This window comes from Hyla sarda, chromosome 1 (genome assembly GCF_029499605.1).
Source record: "Hyla sarda isolate aHylSar1 chromosome 1, aHylSar1.hap1, whole genome shotgun sequence".
NCBI classification, from domain to species: Eukaryota; Metazoa; Chordata; class Amphibia; order Anura; family Hylidae; genus Hyla; species Hyla sarda.
In genome coordinates this window covers 145,380,386-145,400,065 of record NC_079189.1, presented here as the reverse complement: position 1 = coordinate 145,400,065, position 19,680 = coordinate 145,380,386, and the positions used below count along the sequence as shown (strand labels likewise).

At 39.4% G+C, this 19,680-nt stretch overlaps 1 protein-coding gene across 3 annotated transcripts in view; it reads right to left on the bottom strand.

Annotated features, from left to right (window-relative positions):
* LRBA (LPS responsive beige-like anchor protein) overlaps positions 1 to 19,680 on the bottom strand; it is a 713,883-nt gene that overhangs the window by 69,739 nt on the left and 624,464 nt on the right. For 2 of the 3 annotated variants that reach the window (XM_056562819.1, XM_056562821.1), the window contains 2 exons: positions 9,393 to 9,482; positions 809 to 1,001 (listed from right to left, as the gene is read on the bottom strand). In XM_056562819.1, coding sequence (XP_056418794.1) covers positions 809 to 1,001; positions 9,393 to 9,482 — 283 coding nt within the window. The remainder of the gene's footprint in view (positions 1 to 808; positions 1,002 to 9,392; positions 9,483 to 19,680) is intronic. The other variant, XM_056562820.1, reaches the window with a different exon arrangement.

Here is a 19,680-nt window from a genome sequence, read left to right as displayed (position 1 = left end):
GTACATACCGCGTACTCAGGAACCACTGCTGTAAAATAGGAGTGGTATTTGTGTCTGCATGACTTATAGAGATTGTCTCATAATGCTTCTGTCTATATGTTTTATTAGGGTTCAGGAAACCCCTTCTTGAGAGCCATAATGGAGAGATATTCTATGTTGTGTTGTGTTGTGCCCAAGCCATCCTTTATTATAAGGATCGGAGCAACCTACATGTACATACTACAATTCCCTCTGCATCCAAAATACGAGTCTGGCCACAGCTTCCCCCCAGCAATAACAGCTGTTTGCTTAAGGTGCAGGGAGTGTGACCCGGAGTATACAGCTGATGGCCCACTGTAGTCTCATAGACTGCCCCTTTAAATCATTTTTGCAGCCAAAGACGGGGGTAATTCTAAGAGAAATGTGAAGCATAATGGAAAGACTTGCACATTTCCTACCTGTTAGATCTAATCCTGGCTTGGTATAGTGTAGGAAAAATTACACCAAATATTTTACATTGGGCATATACATTAATAATGAGACCCAAGGCATAAAATACTTCTAAATCCTGTAACAAAAATGCATTAATAATACAAAAAAGCACTATGTAGCAACAGCAATTCCAGCTTACCTGCTACTCCCTTAGTATTCCACACAAACCTTTTAAAATGGCAAAACACTGTCAGCCCCACATATTATGGGATGAATGTAAGAATAATATAACTTTGCACCCTTTTACACACACTATATATTTAGATTTAATGTTTTAACACAACTACTTGATTTAGAGCTGTTAAATACTTTTCCGGCCCCAAAGACTTATACTCACCAGGAAGACTATGCCACTTGTTCACTGCAAATAGCCTGTTAGCTGTGACAGTAATGACTGCGGGACTGGCCAGCCCAGGCTGAGTATTCGCTGCAACGTGAGTGACGGGTGAGTTGGAGGGGAACTTCAGAACCATAATGACATCGTGGTGAGCTTGGTCTGTAAACATCAGTGGAGTCTGCAGGAGGAGATACTGTTGAGTGGGCACAACAAGAAACCAGACAAGTGGAAGAAGGGAACAAGAGTATGAAGACAAATCAAAGGACAAAGGGAAGGGAAACAGGACAAGAAAAGGAAGAGCTGATTATAACAGAAAAGCAGACAGCAGCAAATAAAGCAAAGTACGCCGGTACGAAGGCAAGTAAGAGGAAAGCCTATAATTCTTAAAAATCATACATCATTTAATCAAGGAACAGGAATGGGCTAATGTGCAGCAATCTAATAATGGTGTGAAATAGAGATGAATGGTGCGGCAATAAATCACCAACGTTGATACCACTATCTGAAGGCAACACGATTTTGTCCCCTAAAGACAACGCCTTTTTAAAGAAAAGTTCAGTGATCAGTTCACCGCCTTGGCTCCTCTAAGACGGAACTATTAGCTTTAGTCATAGGGGAAGTTACAAGTGGCCATTGTATCACACTGGATTGTAGGTTTACATGCTGGCAGGTTTTTGGATTTCCTTAAAAGAGGGGTGTCTTTTTTTAAATGTGTCTACTGTGCTAATCAGCTGACCACCCTGTCCTCTGCTTCTGGCATCCCTGGCAAAAATAGTGACTTCTGCTGATTTTGCTGATAGAAGTTAAAACCAAGCCAAGCTTTTTCTTAGCAATGGCTTCTAAAGGGGAAATGTAATGTAACATTGCAATGAATGGCCAGGACAGCTTAAAACTGCCAATAGCATGTAATGGATGGAGAGCCTGAGTTGTTGTTCTGGATCACAGAGGGGATGGCTGAGCTCTACGTGAAGCCCATATGCCCTAACGGGGCACATGGACATAGGTTGTCATCAAACAAATGGAAGAATTGATAAATCTAAATGAGTGGACACATTCTAGACATTATTGTAATGCACAGCCAATGCAGATATCCCTAAGTGAACCTCATCTTATAAGCAACACAGTATGACAAACAATGTATCGAAGAAATGGAAGACAGATGGATGGATAAGAAAATCATTAATAAATAAATATATATATATATATATATATATATATATATATATATATATATACACACACACACACGTTATTTCCTAAATATTAGAGATGATTAAGAAGTAGGAAAATGTACATAAAATAAATAAATCACTATGATAAAAACAACAGTACAGTTTAATTTGGCTACTATTAATCTGAAGTGATAAACCACCTGGCAAACCTCCAAACACCCATATTATCTGATATTATCTGGAAGGCTATATTTTCCAATTGGAAACTGCAGAGTCCTGAAGAGAGTAGATGCTTAGTTGGTTTAAAATATTCCATTGTCACATCAGAGTGTTCCGACAGTAGAATTGCTATGGTGTAATAGGCAGACTGTATTTGCCAGTCATTCTTATGTAACCATGACTAAATCTAGGGCAGCATGGCATCTTGTGGAAATGTGACATGAGATCACAGGGCTGTGCTGCACCATGTCACTAATGCTAGTGAATTAGTGTATAGCGAGATCTGCCGGATTTTTCTTTGACCACATTTACTGTCACTAGTTGCTAACAAGTCCTGTGTCACTGTTTAGCCCTAGCGTCCATGCTCTCTTGGCAGTTTTCTCATCAGAACACATTGGAATTTCAAAACATTCAAAAAATATTTCTCCGACCATGCCCTGAGAAAGAACACTTTAGGATGCAGAAGATCTTATACACCATAGAGACAAAGAGAGATTAGAAAAAAGAATATGCAGCAACAATAATGAAATAATAATGAACGGGAATAAAAAGCAATACTCCACACTGATTATACAGTGTTTTTTTATATTAAAAAGCTATTAAAACTGCATTTGCATTTTTATTATCAGCCCTTTTTAAAAAGTTATTAAGAGTACTTACAAAAACATATTGCACTATGAATTCCTGTTTGTAGTCTTTGCACAAAGGTGTAAATAAAAGCAACTAATAAGCTATCCAGACACCCTCCTGAGCAAGTGGCTAAAAGCCAATCAATATTATGAGTTAATTCTCCCTGGATGCTCATTCAATTAAAGGTGTCAGTAATGCCTCATCTGATGTGGCCTCAATTAAATCCAGCTATCTGATAGTGTGAGGGCACAAGGGGATTCAACAGCAGCGGCGGCAGCAGACAAATAGGCGGCCGTCATGCGGCTGCTAATTACTACACCTGGCGTATATTATGGCTGCTGCCCTTAACGCCGCTCAAGATGGCTCGCATTTCTGCTGTGAAAAGAAAAATGTGCACAAAATAGCCCAGAGAAAAAGGAAATGCATTGATGAATACAAAACCATACCGTTTACCTGCTTTATAGGCATTATCATCATATACCAACTGTACCACAAGAAGAGGATTTGTAAACAGTTATGTTCATTTACATCACACAAAGTAAATGTTTATTAAAACATTTTTTTATATGACTGGTTATCTTGACTGGTGGGGGTCTGACTGAGTCCAAAAACCAAGTACAATGGTCCCTTCGATCGGAGTAACAGTGCACATGCACAGCCAGTGCTTCAGACATTTTCTATGCATTAAGATTAGAAATGGCTCTGCATGGGTAAAGCACTTTATTCATTTCAGGGAACATTTCACCAGAGTTTTCGTGATCTGTTCGGGTCTTGGCAGTCAAAAACCCAGCTAAATCCACTAGTAATTTCCTATCTAGTGTCTTCTTTTTTTGGTTTGTTTTTGCATCTTGCATTTTCATTCAGTTTTATGGTTACCAAAATATAAGGATAATTTATTCTTATTTTGTAATTACAGGTGGGAAAACAAAAAAGTTACTTACATGAGAAACTATTCAATTAGGGTGCTTTCACATCTTGTTTTGCATATCCAACAACCGGATACAGGGGGAGAATTTCACAACCACCTTCTGCCGCATCCGCGATGTAGCCCATTAATTTCAGCTGACCAGAGGCAGCTAGTGTCTTCGGCTGGCTAATTTTCCGACATTTTCCAAAGTAAGCTAGTGACTCCGGTCCGCTCAATTTCCGAACCAGGCTTGAAACTGCAGCAGACCTGAAAATTAGCCGACCCTAGCTGACTTTGGAAAATGTCGGAAAAAAAGTTGACCACAGACACTGGCTGATTTTGGTCGGCTCATTGAAATAAATGGGGTACAGTGCAGATCTGGAAGGGACAAAGCAGTTTCTGACTGCTGAATGTGCACAATGAGACATGAATGCATCTTTTCAGGGCAATTTTGATTTGATGTATTGTCCTTGAAAAACAAAAGCTGCAATGTGATGCTATGGGAAACAAAAACAGTAAACAGTTCCTCTTTTTGACCGATTTTTACGTACTCCCATTGGGAGAGATTTTTCAAAACTGTGCAGATAAATCTCCCCCATAGTCTTCAACTGTGCCAGTTATCAGTCGCTCACACTGTATAACAAATCTGGCACAACCGTAGACTTTACAAGTTTAAGGAAATTTACACTTTCCTTACCAGTCAGAATAATGTGCTAAAATGTTGGCACAGTATCGCATTTAGACCATACCTTTTGCAACAAAGCCATGGCCTTTCCTGATTGTTATGGCCCTTTGTTGGACAAGGCGCAAAAGTGTCTAAAACAAGTCATGTATTGTAGTTTCTTGGTGCCAATTCTACCCAAACTCTGGCGTTCTGTAATAGAACGCAATGTAATCAGCCCCACTATATTTGGAAGTACGAATTTTATCACTGGACAGTTTTTCACTCTTGTATTGTTTTTTCAAAAGCAGAAGCGATGACAATAAGTAGAAAAAAATATGTGTCTATTTTTTAATCCATTTGCAGTTTTTCAAACCCACTTCCAAAAGGAAAAAGAAAACATGCACAAAAGTGTAAAGTACGATTTAGATATTTAGGCGGCTATTCCTGATTTCTGAGTAATCCTGTTAATTAAAAATAAGACAGTAAATATTTATAGGTGCATCTCCCCTTTTAGATTTTTTTTATGGCAAAAATTAGTTCCTGTACTTCTGTAATCACAGCTGTGGTGAGTAACATTAATGTGGGTATTGTGTTATGTACATGGATCAGATAGGTTTGCACTTGGCAGCACAATTAAATTGTAAATTTGCAGAATTACAGTGGGGTTATGGACTAGATATAGGGCTATTCTAGATATTATGGACACCATGAACAATAATGTGAATAAGTGTAATAATAACCAGAAATCACTGGGAAAAGGGTTAAACTGAAACGAACATAAATACAAATGAGTTTAATGAAACAAAACTCAAAGCTTTAGGTTAAGAAGGAAAGAAAAGTGAGCAAGTATGGCATCCAGCCAATGTGTGTAAATGTGTCATCTACTCATAATCCTCTACGCACCACCCAGGAATTTAAGCCTAGCCATTCTGAGCCAAGAAAGACATAATTGCCTGCTAAATTTGTCCTATTTAACCATAATTTCCCTAACTTTACATCAACCAGAAAGCTGTACAATATCCTAAAATTACCTCCTGCTTGTATAACCTTTGTGTAAACCACTGTTTTAATTCAGCCTACACACTGCATGTGAAACCAGTTCTAATTGAATATTATATGAAAAAGATAACTATAACTACAGATTTTAAGCATTACTTTCTTTAAAGGATGACCCCTATTTAAAGGTATAATACCAATGCTTAGCCAGCCAAGTGTTACAGCTGTTTTCTCTGGAAGGACATTTCTGTATAGGTTTTGTATGGGGTGAGCAGTATACCAACTACCAAAGTACATGTGCTGCCTATTTTTATTTCATTTGTGTTGTACAAAGTCATAATAAGCAATCTATAGATTACCCTCTGTACACCTCTGATTTCATTTTAGCCTATGCCCTATTACAAAGGCTGCAACCAATCTCACAGAGGGGGATACCATCCACCATGGATCCGGTCTAGGTTTATGCCATCTACCTTGGGAGATAAGTAGCAGGAGGCAGCGTGCCATTACACGCTCCTTCACCACCTTTTGTCATGCTCTATTAACTGCTGCAGTCCCCTCCATTATGGCCCACCCTGTGTTATCTCGCCATCTATAAAAATATTGGATATATCTGACTGAGATATATATATATATGCATCTATAATTGAGGTGTGTGGCCTTAGTTATTATCTGGTGTTTGAGGGGACATACATATTAATTCAGTCTGATATATATCTCCGTTTATATACTGCAATCAGTATTATCCAGTGAACTGTGTTATCTGCAAACAGTTGCCATTAGGTGGTGTTCCCTGCGCTTGTACCTTGATACCTGAACAACCTACCATCCCTTGTTCATACTGCAGAATCTATGATTTGTTAGACATCTCTCTATTATAGCATTATATACTAGACTACTGGGTGATATATTGATTTAATACCCTGTACCTAGCTACTCTCTTTTTATTTGATTTGATATGTGCAAGGGTTATCGTTCCCTCTGTAGCTACTCATGATAATAGGTCTGATTGGTTCCCTGATCAGACCATTAATAACAGATGGTTGAAACGCGTTGGACTAATATAATAAAATATTTTGGAACCAATTTTAACCTAACACTAGGTAACTGGTGTATATTAGTTTGTATAGTTTTTGCACAGTGGTTATCACCTGTGGTGTCTGGACAGTTGCGGATTGCCGGGCATACTATCTATTCTTTTGCATTGTTTGTTATTTTTTCCCTCACTTATTTAAGTTAGGGAACGTCATCGTGGTTGAGGCCACCCTGTTAAGGAGGTGGGTCCCTCAAAAGGCAGGGACAGAGGGAGGGGCCATCTAGCTTAGCGTGCACTTACCCCAATTTTTCATCTCTTATATTATCTTTAGTCACTATATCCAACAGTGACTATTTAACATCTAGAATGTGGGGTGCATCATCTATCTAACTAACTAAAACAGAAAGTTATTTTCTAACAGACATAAAACCATAATAGACATACACACAGATCAGCACAGCTTTCTCTTAAAAACAAAACTTCTTTACTAAATCTATTTACAATCTTCATACAGTACAGATGGGTAAAGTAATATAAAAGACATTTTATGTTACTGTATCCATCTGTACTGTATTTAGATTTTAAACGGATTGACTAAGACTAAACATGCTTAGGGTGGGTTCACACTACGTTTTCTCCCATACGGGAGCACATACGGCAGGGGAGCTAAAACCTCGCGCTCCCATATGCCTTCGTATGCGCTCCCATATGTCATTCATTTCAATGAGCCGGCCGGAGTGAAACGTTCGGTCCGGTCGGCTCATTTTTGCGCCGTATGCGCTTTTACGACCGGACCTCAAACCGTGGTTGACCACAGTTTTAGGACCGGTTGTAAAAGCGCATACGGCGCAAAAATGAGCCGACCGAACGTTTCACTCCGGCCGGCTCATTGAAATGAATGACATACGGGAGCGCATACGAAGGCATACGGGAGCGCAAGGTTTTAGCTCCCCCCTGCCGTATGCGCTCCCGTATGAGAGAAAACGTAGTGTGAACCCAGCCTTAGATTTAGGAGGGAGCTGTGCTGGATCAATGTGTGTCTTTTGCCATACCTTTACTGCTCAGGGCATAAAGTACTACTTTATTTTATTTTATTATTATTATTATTATTATTATTTTTATTGACACAGATATTATACAAAGCTCCTCAACATAAAGATGAAAAAAAATTGCATATACTCCAGTTCCAGCAAACATAACAAGGATTCAATACCTTTTTTACATTACACATCACATCCAGTTCCCCCCATCCCACCGCAGTTGAAAGGAAGAAAGGGGGGGGGGGGGGGGGGAAGGGGGGGGGGGAAGACGAACAATTATATCTTTCTAACCAACATGCCCATATATTTTTACAACTAGATGTCTTATTTCTTTTAGCGTAAATCGCATATAGTACTACTTTGAACGCTGTTTTAGGTCTTAAACATGCATGGGTTGAAACCCATGCACGTTTAAAGGGGTACTTCGGCGCTGAACATCTTATCCCCTACTAATCACCTTGATACTCTGTCCCCTGCATCGCCCGTCATCAGCCATAGAGCGATCCTTGCTCTGTGCAACTGAAAAACAGGGGTGCTGCAGGAGAGATCACAGGGGTCCCCAGCAGCGGCATCCCCACGATCTAACATCTTATCCCCTATCCTTTTGATAGGGGATAAGATGTTTAGCACTGGTGTACCCCTTTAAGACCAGAAAACAGCATTTTAAGAGTTAGAGGTACCACATGCCTTGTCATGGACATACCCTTAATAAAAATCTATACATGTTACTTGTCGTAAAACGTGCTTATTGTCTTTCCTAGCTCTTAAACAAATAACTCACTTAATTTGAATATACAGAGACCACCAGGACCCAATCTAGAACCCAATCTGATGCCTTATGGAGCCCAGCTTGACTATACTGTCAACCCAAAGACCTTTCTCTAGAGAGCTTTACTGTTTACCCCATAACCTGATGCTCTGAATGGTAGTGCAAATTTTTTCTGTCCTAATTGATGCAATCATACTTTAAGGGAGTCTAACACCTGTTTTGGCAAAATGATACCATTGGTATAGCTAAATAGAGTAGGTTATTGCGTAACGAACACAATTTTGATGTGCTATGTAGTTGTCTGAGATAACATTTTTATTCAATATGGAAATTAGCTCTTTGGTGGACTAGGGGCATGACTGATCAGACTCTTCATTTCCTCCTATAGCCAAACCTGACCCACAATAATAAAAAGGAAGAGATGGAATGGATCCAAGCAGGCATAGCAGTAGTTTTAGGGTATGTTCACATGTTAGGAAACACAAAATCTCAGGGGACATTCCACACATTTGCCCAATCTGGCGGGTGCTAGGACTGTTGAAAACTGTGCCATCTCAGACGGCAATGCATTTCCTTGCGGAGTCCGCAGAAAAAAAAAAAAAAGACACCTCTATTCTTTTTGCGGGTGTTGGAGTCAGAATTTTAATGGCAGAAAATTCCACGGACAAAATTCTGCCATGTGAACAGTGCAACAAAATCTGATTGATATCAGTGGGACTCTGCTGCAGAGGAATGTCTATGCTGACATTCTGCACAAATTCTGCAGTGTAACCCAGCCTTAGAGATACAGTCACTTCCAAGTATACTAAAGCTTATTTGCATATCAAGTAAAAACATTCTCTGGACAAAATCAATACCAGTGGTTTAGTTTTACCAAAACTGGTGGTAGACTCCCTTCACTTCTGTGTTCCTTATTTTTCTGTGATATGCTCATACATAATAAAAAAAAAAAAAAAAAAATCAAGATATACATGACGGCTACTGAACTACCTTGTAATGTATTTGTCCGGTTTGTCTATGTCTGCATAAATTGGAATGTACATAGTAGAAACATTTGAAGTAGTTTTCATTAAATTGGACACATTTGTTTCTATTATTTTAAATATTTTAGTGAGATTCAATACTGTGGAAATAAGTTAAAAAATACTTACCACTTGCATAGCTGAACTCCTGGGAGGATGCGGCTCTATTAACAGCTGTGATGGGGTCTGTCCAAAACTTCGGATTTGAGCCTCCACACCCTTAAAAATAGCAAAGGTAGATTAATAAAAGGTGCTAAATATGAAATAAAGAGATGCATCAACACCTAAATAAACCCTTGGCTTTAATCACATGCAAAAGTGGACCTATATAATCTCAGTGGGGGCAAAGTCTTGTACTTGGCACGGGTATTTATGGTGAAGTCATTTTAGGAGTATAGATATTATTTCCATGAGAAACTCTGCAAAACTGTTCCATGCTGCCTTGTGATATTAACCAGAAACACACAATGCTCTAACAATCAGAAATCACACACTTCAGCTGCTCGCAGATCATTAGCCCAAGTATGCACAGCTTCTCTTACCATACAGATAAACTATCACAATGTTCTACACACAAAAACACTTAACACCTTTACAGTCTTACTAAAACTGCTCTTAAGCCACAAAAATGCAACCAAAGATTTTAATAGTAGCCATAGCTCAAAAAATAGAAATGTGTTTTTTCTTAGAGTGGACTAACTATAGGAACCTGCACCCACATTTCTTTAACCTGTTAATACCATGACGGTTCTCTGCCTTCAGTGTTCATTTTAGTACATGCAGCGTTAAAAGGTGTATGTTTTTTTTCATTTGGTTATTAAAATAGTATGCTCAAACTTGCAGTTACTAATGTTACTTAATCCTTCCAGTGCTTAGCTGCTGTATGCTCCACAGGAAGTTCTTTTCTTTTTAATGTATTTTCTGTCTGATCACAGTGCTCTCTGCTGACACCTCTGTCTATGTCAGGAACTGTCCAGATTAGAAGCAAATCCCCATAGAAAACCTCTCCTGCTCTGGACAGTTCCTGACACGGACAGAGGTGTCAGCAGAGAGCACTGTTGTCAGATTTGAAAGAACTTCACAAATTTCTCTGAAGTATATCTGTAGTATACAGCAGCTGATAAGTACTAGAGGGGTTAAGATTTTTTAATAGAAGTAATTGACAAATCTGTTTAATTTTCTCTTGGCACCAGCTGATGTGGAAAAAAAAAATTCCACCGGAGTTTCCCATTAAGGACGTTACTAATCCAGATGTGCAAGGAAAATATGTAAGTTTTTTAGTCAGAATTCAACAAACAACATATTTGCCAAGTGATAATTTATTATAAACACACAAAATTTATGTACAAATATGGTAGATCAAACTCTACATACAAGGTAGATAATGTAAAAATAACAAACAGCTATTGTACATATATACAAGGTGGACCATCAACCTTGGTACATGGGCTCAGAGGGCTTTTTGTAGAATTAAGAAAAGCCTACTCTTGCCCTCACTAGATATAGATCCTGCCTAGTAACTGAGGGTCCCCTGTCCTTGTGACAGGAGCCTGCACTGGAACCTCCTGTCTGTACCCTGGTGCTACGGGAAGCAGGTTAGTGGTTATATCGATATGTAACCAAAGGTGATCTTTATATGGTATAGACAGCGAGGCAGTTGAAGATCACACAATATTGTATCCCACAAAATTAGATACTTGTATCTAAGATTGTCAAGCAGTTTACATGCAGTACACCATAGGGTTTATCTATGGCTATAAAAGAGTATCCCAGAAAGAGTAGAATCTTATCCAATGTGTTTCTCTGTGCTGTGTCATCACAGTCAGCTCATCAGGGATTTATTGGAGGTACTCATAGGGTATAAGTATCCCATACATACAGATGCAATCTATAAATTATAATCGTGTGGACGGATAGTACCCTATGAGTACCTCCAATAAATCCTTGATGAGCTGACTGTGATGATACAGCACAGTGAAACGGGTTGGATAAACTTATACAGGGACATTTATCATCATTGCTTTGGTAAGCAAGTTCTGTAGGCATTTTTTTTTTTTTGCTTTAGTTTTGCAAATGTATGACACATTTATCATACTATCACAGGGGGATGATAAATTTGGCTCACATAGGCAAAAAAACAATAAATTACTTCAGAACACCAATATGCAGACTCGAAAAAAATGTGCGATATATCTATTTATTACATTTTTTTTAATTCTCATTTCAGATCCGTGTATCCTGTGGATTACTTTAGATTCGGAGGAGTACGGTAGCCAGCATTTTTTTTGTTTAATGTTAATAAAATGGTTAACGAGGGCTTCTGGGGGAGTGTTTTTTTTGGAATAATTGTTTTTTTAAACGTGTTGTGTTTTTTTAATTTAGTTGACAGGCTTAATAGTGAAAGCAGTCTTATAGAGGCAGTCCACTACTAAGCAAGGGCTTAGCGTTAGCCCCAAAAACAGCTAGCGCTAATCCCCAATTATTACCCCGGTACCAACCGCCACAGGGGTGCCAGTACCAAAAGACCTGGAGCGTCAAAAATGGCACTACTGGGCCTAGGCAGTAACAGACTGGCATTATTTAGGCTGGGGAGGGCCAATAACAATGGTCCTCGCCCACCCTGGTAACCTCAGGCTGTTGCTGCTTGGTTGGTATTTGACTGAGAATAAAAACATGGGGAACCTTAGGCTTTTTTTTTGCATAAATAAATAATAATAAAAAACAAACAAAAAAAAACAACGCATAGGGTTCCCCCTATTTTTATTTTCAGCCAAATACCAACCAAGCTGCAACAGCCTGACGTTACCAGTGTGGACGAGGACCATTGTTACTGGCCCTCCCCAGCCTAACTAACACCTACCTGCTACCGCCTAGGCACAGGAGCGCCATTTTTTACACTCCGGGCCTGTTGGTACCAGCTCTTCCCGGCAACCCTGTGGCAGTGGGTACTGGGGTAATAATTGGGGGTTAGCGCTAGCTGTTTTTGGGGATAACACTAAGCCCAGACTTAGTGATGGACTTTGTCTATAAGACAGCTTCCACTACTAAGTCTGTCAAGTAAATAATAAATAAACACAACACTTAAAAAAAAACAATTATTCCAAAAAAACACTCCCCCCACAAGCCCTCGTTAACCATTTTATTAACATTAAACAGAAAGGAAAAAAAAACACAACGCTGATCATTGACGCAGTCCACCGAAGAAAAATAGGTTAATACATTTATTGTCATCCACCCGTGTATCTCCCATGCCGCACGACCACAACTCCCAGCATGCCCTTACAGTAAGGACATGCTGGGAGTTGTAATCATGTGGTGCGGGAGATGTGCGGGCGAGTGAAAAGCTTGTCACTTACAGTAAGTACATGCTGGGAGTTGTAGTTGTGCAGCAGAGGGCAGGTGACAAGCTTTTCACCTGCCCCCGCTGCACAACTCCCAGCATGTCCTTACTGTAAGGTCATGCTGGGAGTTGTAATTGTGGGGCGGGTGACAAGCTTTTCACCTGCCGCACAATTACAACTCCCAGCATGTCCTTACTGTAAGGAAACGCTGGGAGTTGTAGTTGTGCAAGCCAGGGAAGCAGGCGGTAATGCGCTCCGCTTCCTGGCCAGCAGTGATCAGAAATTCACTGTAATTTCATATTTTGTTATATCATATCATATTCAAATTTGATATGACAGTAAACTACGTGGCACTGCAGAAAAGATAGCCCGGGCTGACCTAACACTGCAGCCGCCCGAGACTCCCACATTTGGGCCAGGAGATGTGCAGGAGCCGTCCCTGCCATCCTTCAGTGTGTGCCGCAGCGCTTAGGGATGGCAGGGACAGCTCTTGCACATCTTCCAGCCCATCTGCAGGATTCCCAAGCGGCTGCAGAGTGATGCCAGCCTGGGCTAATTTTAACATATAATGGAGCAGCAGAGTTCTAGTCCCAACTGTAAGATCAAATTTCCCGCCCGGTCCCGTGATTGGCTGCTCGGTCCCAGACAATCACGGGACCCAGTGGGAAATACGAAATTACAGTAGAGACTAGAAAAACTCGGCACCGAGGTATGTTAAAAGGAGCCCCGGGTTGGCATCACTCTGCAGCCGCCCAGGCTCCATCTGATTCCATCCCCGCTACCCTAACTTAATGACGGGTACAATGATTTACATCCTCCCCTTGTCTTCCACCCGCCTGCGCCACATATCTCCTGCCCGCTACCTGCTATAAGACTACAACTCCCAGCATGCCCCCACTGTAAGGGCATGCTGGGAGTTGTAGTCTTGCAACAGGTAGCAGACAGATGGGAGATGTGAGGAGTGGGCAGGTGGGAGACCATGTCCCCATCATTAAGTTAGGGTAGCGGGGTTAGAATCAGACAGAGCCCGGGCGGCTGCAGAGTTATGCCAGCCTGGGCTCCTTTGTACAGTTGTTATATCATATTTCCCGCTGGAGCCGTGATCACGGCTGCCAGTGGAAAATATAAAAATTGGCTCTCCAAAGCAGTTTTGTAAGCCAGTTCATTTACGCTGTTTTGGAGGGCTTGTGACTTTTTGTGCGACTTTCGCACTTGATAAATCCCTGACCACTGCAAAGTGAAAAACATTATTTACTTTCATAGGCTCTTTTGTAGCTTTTTGCTTACAGACAAAAGTCACAAAAAAATTTGCTTAGGTGCTAATGCGACTTTTTATGTGACTTTTGTAAGCAAAAAAAGACCTCTAAATCCCTTGATAAATGTCCCCCTTACTTTTTCTGGGATAATCTTTTATAACCATAGATAAACCCTATGGTGTACTGCATGTAAACTGGTTAACAATCTTGTCTGTTACAAGTATCTAATTGTGTGGGATACAATATTGTGTGATCTTCAATTGCCTCGCTGTCTATACCATATAAAAGGTAACTTTTGGTGTATCTTGTTACATATTGATATAACCACTAGTGATGAGTGGCATTGCCCATATTCGAATTCGCGATATCTCGCGAATATATAGACGAATATTCGTCCTATATTCGCGAATTTTGCGTATTCCGTATATTTGCATATTCGCATATCTGAATATTCGCGTATTGGAGGAAGAAAACAGTGAGGGTGTGGGCAACTTTACTATTGGTTGCTAGGGATGTTGTTGATAACCTCTGACAAATGTATTTGCATCATTCTAATTGGCCCACAAGTGAAAAGAAGGAATATGCGAATATTAACATATGCGAATATTCACACATGTGAATATGCGAATATTGACATATGCGAATATGCGGGAAAAAAGCAAATATTCGCAATTTCGAATATATAGCGAATATATTCGTGAATTTGCGATAAAAATTTGAAATGCGAATATTCGTGCCCAACACAAATAACCACTAAACTGATTCCCATAGCACCAGGGTACAGACAGGAGGTTCCAATGCCAAGGACAGGGGACCCGAAGTTACTAAGCAGGCTCTATATCTAGTGAGAGCAAGAGTAGGATTTTATTACTTCTAAAAAAAAAAAAGCCCTCTGAGCCCATGTACCAAGGTTGATGGTCCACCTTGTATATATGTACAATAGCTGACTATTATGTTCACATTATCTACCTTGTATGTGAAGTTTGATCTACCACATTTGTACATTAATTTTGTGTGTTTATAATAAATAATCACTTGGCAAATAGTTGTTGCTTGAATTCTTTGACTTTTTATTTGACAGATATATTATCAGTAAATACGACCACATTTTGTGTGTGATTGTGGACTCATTCGTTTATGTGTTTTTTAATTGATTATAATCATGTGAGTCAAATAAATGAAGCTTCATTTGTTTATCATATGTGTGTCCTGTGCAATGCTTGAGTGTTTTATTCATGCCATAAGTGTTCAACCCTGCACTGGCCAATTACATTTGTTCCCTAGTAACAGATTGGTGCACTGTCATGCTGAGGTCTTACATCTGAAATGTCAAACTAGCCTTATAATGGTAAATCAGTTTAAACAACAGCCAACATGGTAATTATATAGGTTTATTTACAGATATTTCTGTTTACTGTGTTGTAGTGGCTATCGGCCCTTTTAGACTAGACCATAGACCACATATGAGCAATTATGCGGTCTGTTTGAATTCACTTCTCACTGTTCACACATTATAGTTTTCTTACCCTGGATGTGTGCTCCCTCTATTCTAACATCTCCACTGATTTAGGTGTTCCTGCAATTAAACATTTTTTACAAGAAGACCCCTCACTAAACCCCAGTCAGTCAGAATTTTTACTGGAGTCCATTAGATTTATTCTTCTCAATAATGTTTTTGAATTCAATCATACCATTTACCGGCAGAACAGGGGCTGTGCCATGGGGACTTGATTCACCCCCAGTTACGCAAATCTGTTCATGGGGCGATTCGAGTCCTTAGTTATGGCACAGTCCCTATATTTTAAGTTTGTTTTTTTCTTTCGTCGTTATATTGACGACCTCTTCTTAATCTGGGTAGGTACCAGACACGAAGCTGACCTCTTTGTACATGAGCTGAATACTAATACATGGGGCATAAAATTTACTATGCATTATGCAGAAAACTCCATTCAATTTTTAGACCTTGATATCCATAAAACAGGCGATGGCACTATTTCCACAAAGACTTTTTTCAAATCTGTAGATATTAACAGTTTTTTACAGTTCGACAGTGCACATTATCCAAGCTGGCTAAGAGGGGTGCCATTCGGCCAGTATTTACGAATTCGCAGAAATTGTACTTCTGATTCAGATTTTATTTCTCAAGCTGAGGTTTTAAAACAACGCTTCATACAGAAGGGCTATCCTAAATCGCTTTTAACTAAGGCATACATGAAGGTGAAGGATAAAAAACAATCTGATCTGGTTACACCCATTTCCAAAAAATCTAGTTCCAATCAGCCTCACAATCCCTTTAGATATAACTTTGTTACGAACTTCAATATTGAGGCATCTAATATCAGAAAAATACTAACTAAAAACTGGCCCATTATTCAAAATGATAAAATTCGAAACCAAATAATTCCCCCGGTTCCTAATGTCACTTACAGACGTTCCAAAAATCTTAGCAATTTATTAGCCCCCAGTAGATTTTCCGAACATTGTACACCACAGAACACCTGTTCCATTAAACCGTATTGTTTCCCTTGTAAAAAAAAAGTCGCTGCCTTTGTTGCGAATAAATCATCCAAACTGATACTTTGTCTTCCTCTTTCACACATCAAACATTTAAAATAAAAGATTCACTAAATTGCGACACTACTTTTGCTTTTTATCTATTAACCTGTGGTTGCGACCGCCAATACGTTGGCCGCACCACACAAACAGTGCGCTCCAGGATGAACAAGCACAGATGGAACATAAAACATGGTTTTTTGTTGCATAGTTTGTCCCGACATTTCACTCTTCACCATCAAAAAAATACTGAAACTTAGAAATTTATTATTTTAGAAACTATCCCCATTCATTTACCTAACTGAATACAAAGATTAAATAATCGTGAATCCTTCTGGATCCACAAACTACACACTTTGCACCCTCAAGGTTTTAATGAATGTATCGATACAGTTAAATAATCTGATAAATTAGGGTTTAAAAATTTTCCATTTCTTCCAATGTACTAATCTCCAAAATATTATATCTTGATTGTTTTTTTCGTTGTTCCTTCGGTGCTGTTCACCCTGGAGCGCCCCATTGGGTATCTATTATTCTTTATGTTTTATTATCCATGTTCCTCTTTTTGTTTTTCTTTCCTTTCTGCATACAGCATTTTTTATTTATTTTTATAAGGTTTGTAAATTTGGATCTTTACGAATATTCACACCCTGCGTTTTTGCCGGGTGCTGTATTCAATACCGCACTGGTTATTCTAGTTCATTTTTTTCACTCTCTCTAAATAGTGTTCAAACATCACCCTCTGGTCAGTTGCGATTCGTTTTATCGCACTGTTTATTTACCTTTCATTTAATAATGCAGTGATATACAAATCAATTTTTTACTTTTTTGAACTAACATATATAGCACCTTATAGATCTCTTATATTATATATATTAAAATAATATCCAACCTGCGTTGTTGAATGCCGCACCGGTGACTAGGCGGTGTGATTGCTTGAGTTCCTTGTGTTGGTATATTCACACCACATGCGATAATTGTATTATATATATATATATATATATATATATATATATATATATATATATATATGTTTATATGATTCCATTGTGTTTTTACATTATTGTTTGATTATTATTTTTACGACCTTTGTCTATTTATATTTATTTATATCTATTTATATATTTTTCATACATTGTCACATTCATATGTGGATTTGTAATTTTATGTAACAACTCTTTCAAAAAGTACTCTAATGGTTAATTCCTGGAGGTATATATATCTGTTACCAGCCTTCTCTTGTCATGCCTGATGAAGCTGCGCATGCGCAGCGAAACGCGTTGCATCTAATAAATCCATTGATTTTACTTGGCTGCCTGATGGTTCCTCTCTGCGCCAGACAAACTCCTGACTCCCTGGTCTTTCGGTTGATTTTACTCTTACCCAGGAGGGCTGCAGTGGACCTTCTTCTTTACTTCTTCTGCACTTTACCTTGTTGTGTGTGGGCGCACAACCAACTTTGGTAAGCGGCTTGGGAATTACCGTCCCCTACCCCCACCAACAAGATCTACTGATCCCGCACATGAGGCGCCTTCATCCCTCTCTCTAGATTCCACTGTTCACACAGGGAGAGGTGCAGCCAACAACAGGGATTTTATTGGCCAAACTAAAAATTCCATCAGCCGAACATTTGCTCGTTCATTAGCTCATCGTTGGTCCTTTTACACGTTTCTGAGGCACGCTCCTTTGTCTGTTAATCAGCCTGTGTAAAGGCCCTTATTACAGACGTGAGGACCAATACTAAACTAAAAATGCCTATACATCTGTATGTAAAACAAAAATAATTTACAAATTAATGGAAATTTTTATATTTTTTTTTGCTGTACACCGTATTTTTCGCTCCATAAGACGCACCTAGGTTTTAGAGGAGAACAAAAAAAAAAACATTCTGAACCAAACCCCCCATGTGGCCAGCAGGACCCCCTTTGTAAACAGCAGGACCCACCTAATGGCCAGCAGGACCCCCCCACCCTTGTGGGAAAAGGGGGATGATTTAAACATTTAACATGGAAGGTTCTAACTCTTTTAGGGTATGTTCACACTGCGGAATACCCGCGGAATTCCGCAAGTAAAATTCCGCACAGTGAACGTTCGCATCTGAGTGAATGGGTCTTCCGCGAGACCCGTTCACACTGCGGAATTTCAGCGGCGGACAACTCCGCCACTGAAATTGTTCCGCGCAAAGAAAGAACATGTTCATTCTTTGCGCGGAAGTCCGCGAGCACTGCATAGCCGTCAATGGTGACGGCGCAATGCCACGCGGTCCTACCGCTGCCGCCGGCTGTTAGGCCGAATCTCTGCTCGCTGAATTCCGTGAGTGGAAATTCAGCTACAGTTCCGCAGTGTGAACATACCCTAAGGACTCAGGGTTTTTCCACTTTCATTTTTTCCTCCTCACCTTCTAAAAATCAAACAGTTTTCAGTTTCCCACCTATAGACCCATATGAGGGCTTGTTTCATGGACTACCAATTTTACTTTGTAATGTCATTTCACCACAAAATCTATGGTGAAACAAAAAAAAAAAACATTTGTGGGATTGAAAAAAAGAACACGCCATTTTGAAATTTTTAGCAGCTTCCGTTTCTACGCAGTGCACTTTTAGGTAAAAATGACACCTTAATTTATTCTGTAGGTCCATATGGTCACAAGGATACCCAATTAATGTAGGTTTTATTTTATTTTCCTACTTTTAAAAAATTATAACTACATGCACCAAAATAAGTATGTTTAAAATTGTTATCTTCTGACCCCTATAACGTTTTTATTTTTCCGCATACGGGGCTATATGAGGGCTCATTTTTTGCGCCGTGGACTGTAGGTTTTATCGGTACCATTTTTGTTTTGATGGGACTTCTTGATCACTTTTAATAATTTTTAGGGAATACAAATTGATCAAAAATATGCAATTTCGCACTTAGAATTTTTTTAACGTATAAGCCATTGGCCGTGTGGTTTAATTATGTTCTAATTTGATAGTTCGGTCATTTACGCATGCAGCGATAGCACATGTTTAGGTTTATTTTTGTTTACATATTTTTTTTATTGGGTTAATTTACAATTATTTTTTTACACTATTATTTAGTCCCCAGAGGGAACTATAATATGCATTCCTTTGATTGCATACACTGTTCAATGCTATGCCATAGCATAGCTTTGATCAGCTATCTGTGCTCGATTGCTCCAGGCTGATGAGGCTGCCTGGAGCATTGCAGAAGAGATTGGATGGCAAGGAGGCAGGTAAGGGCCCTCCTGCCGTCCTCTCAGCT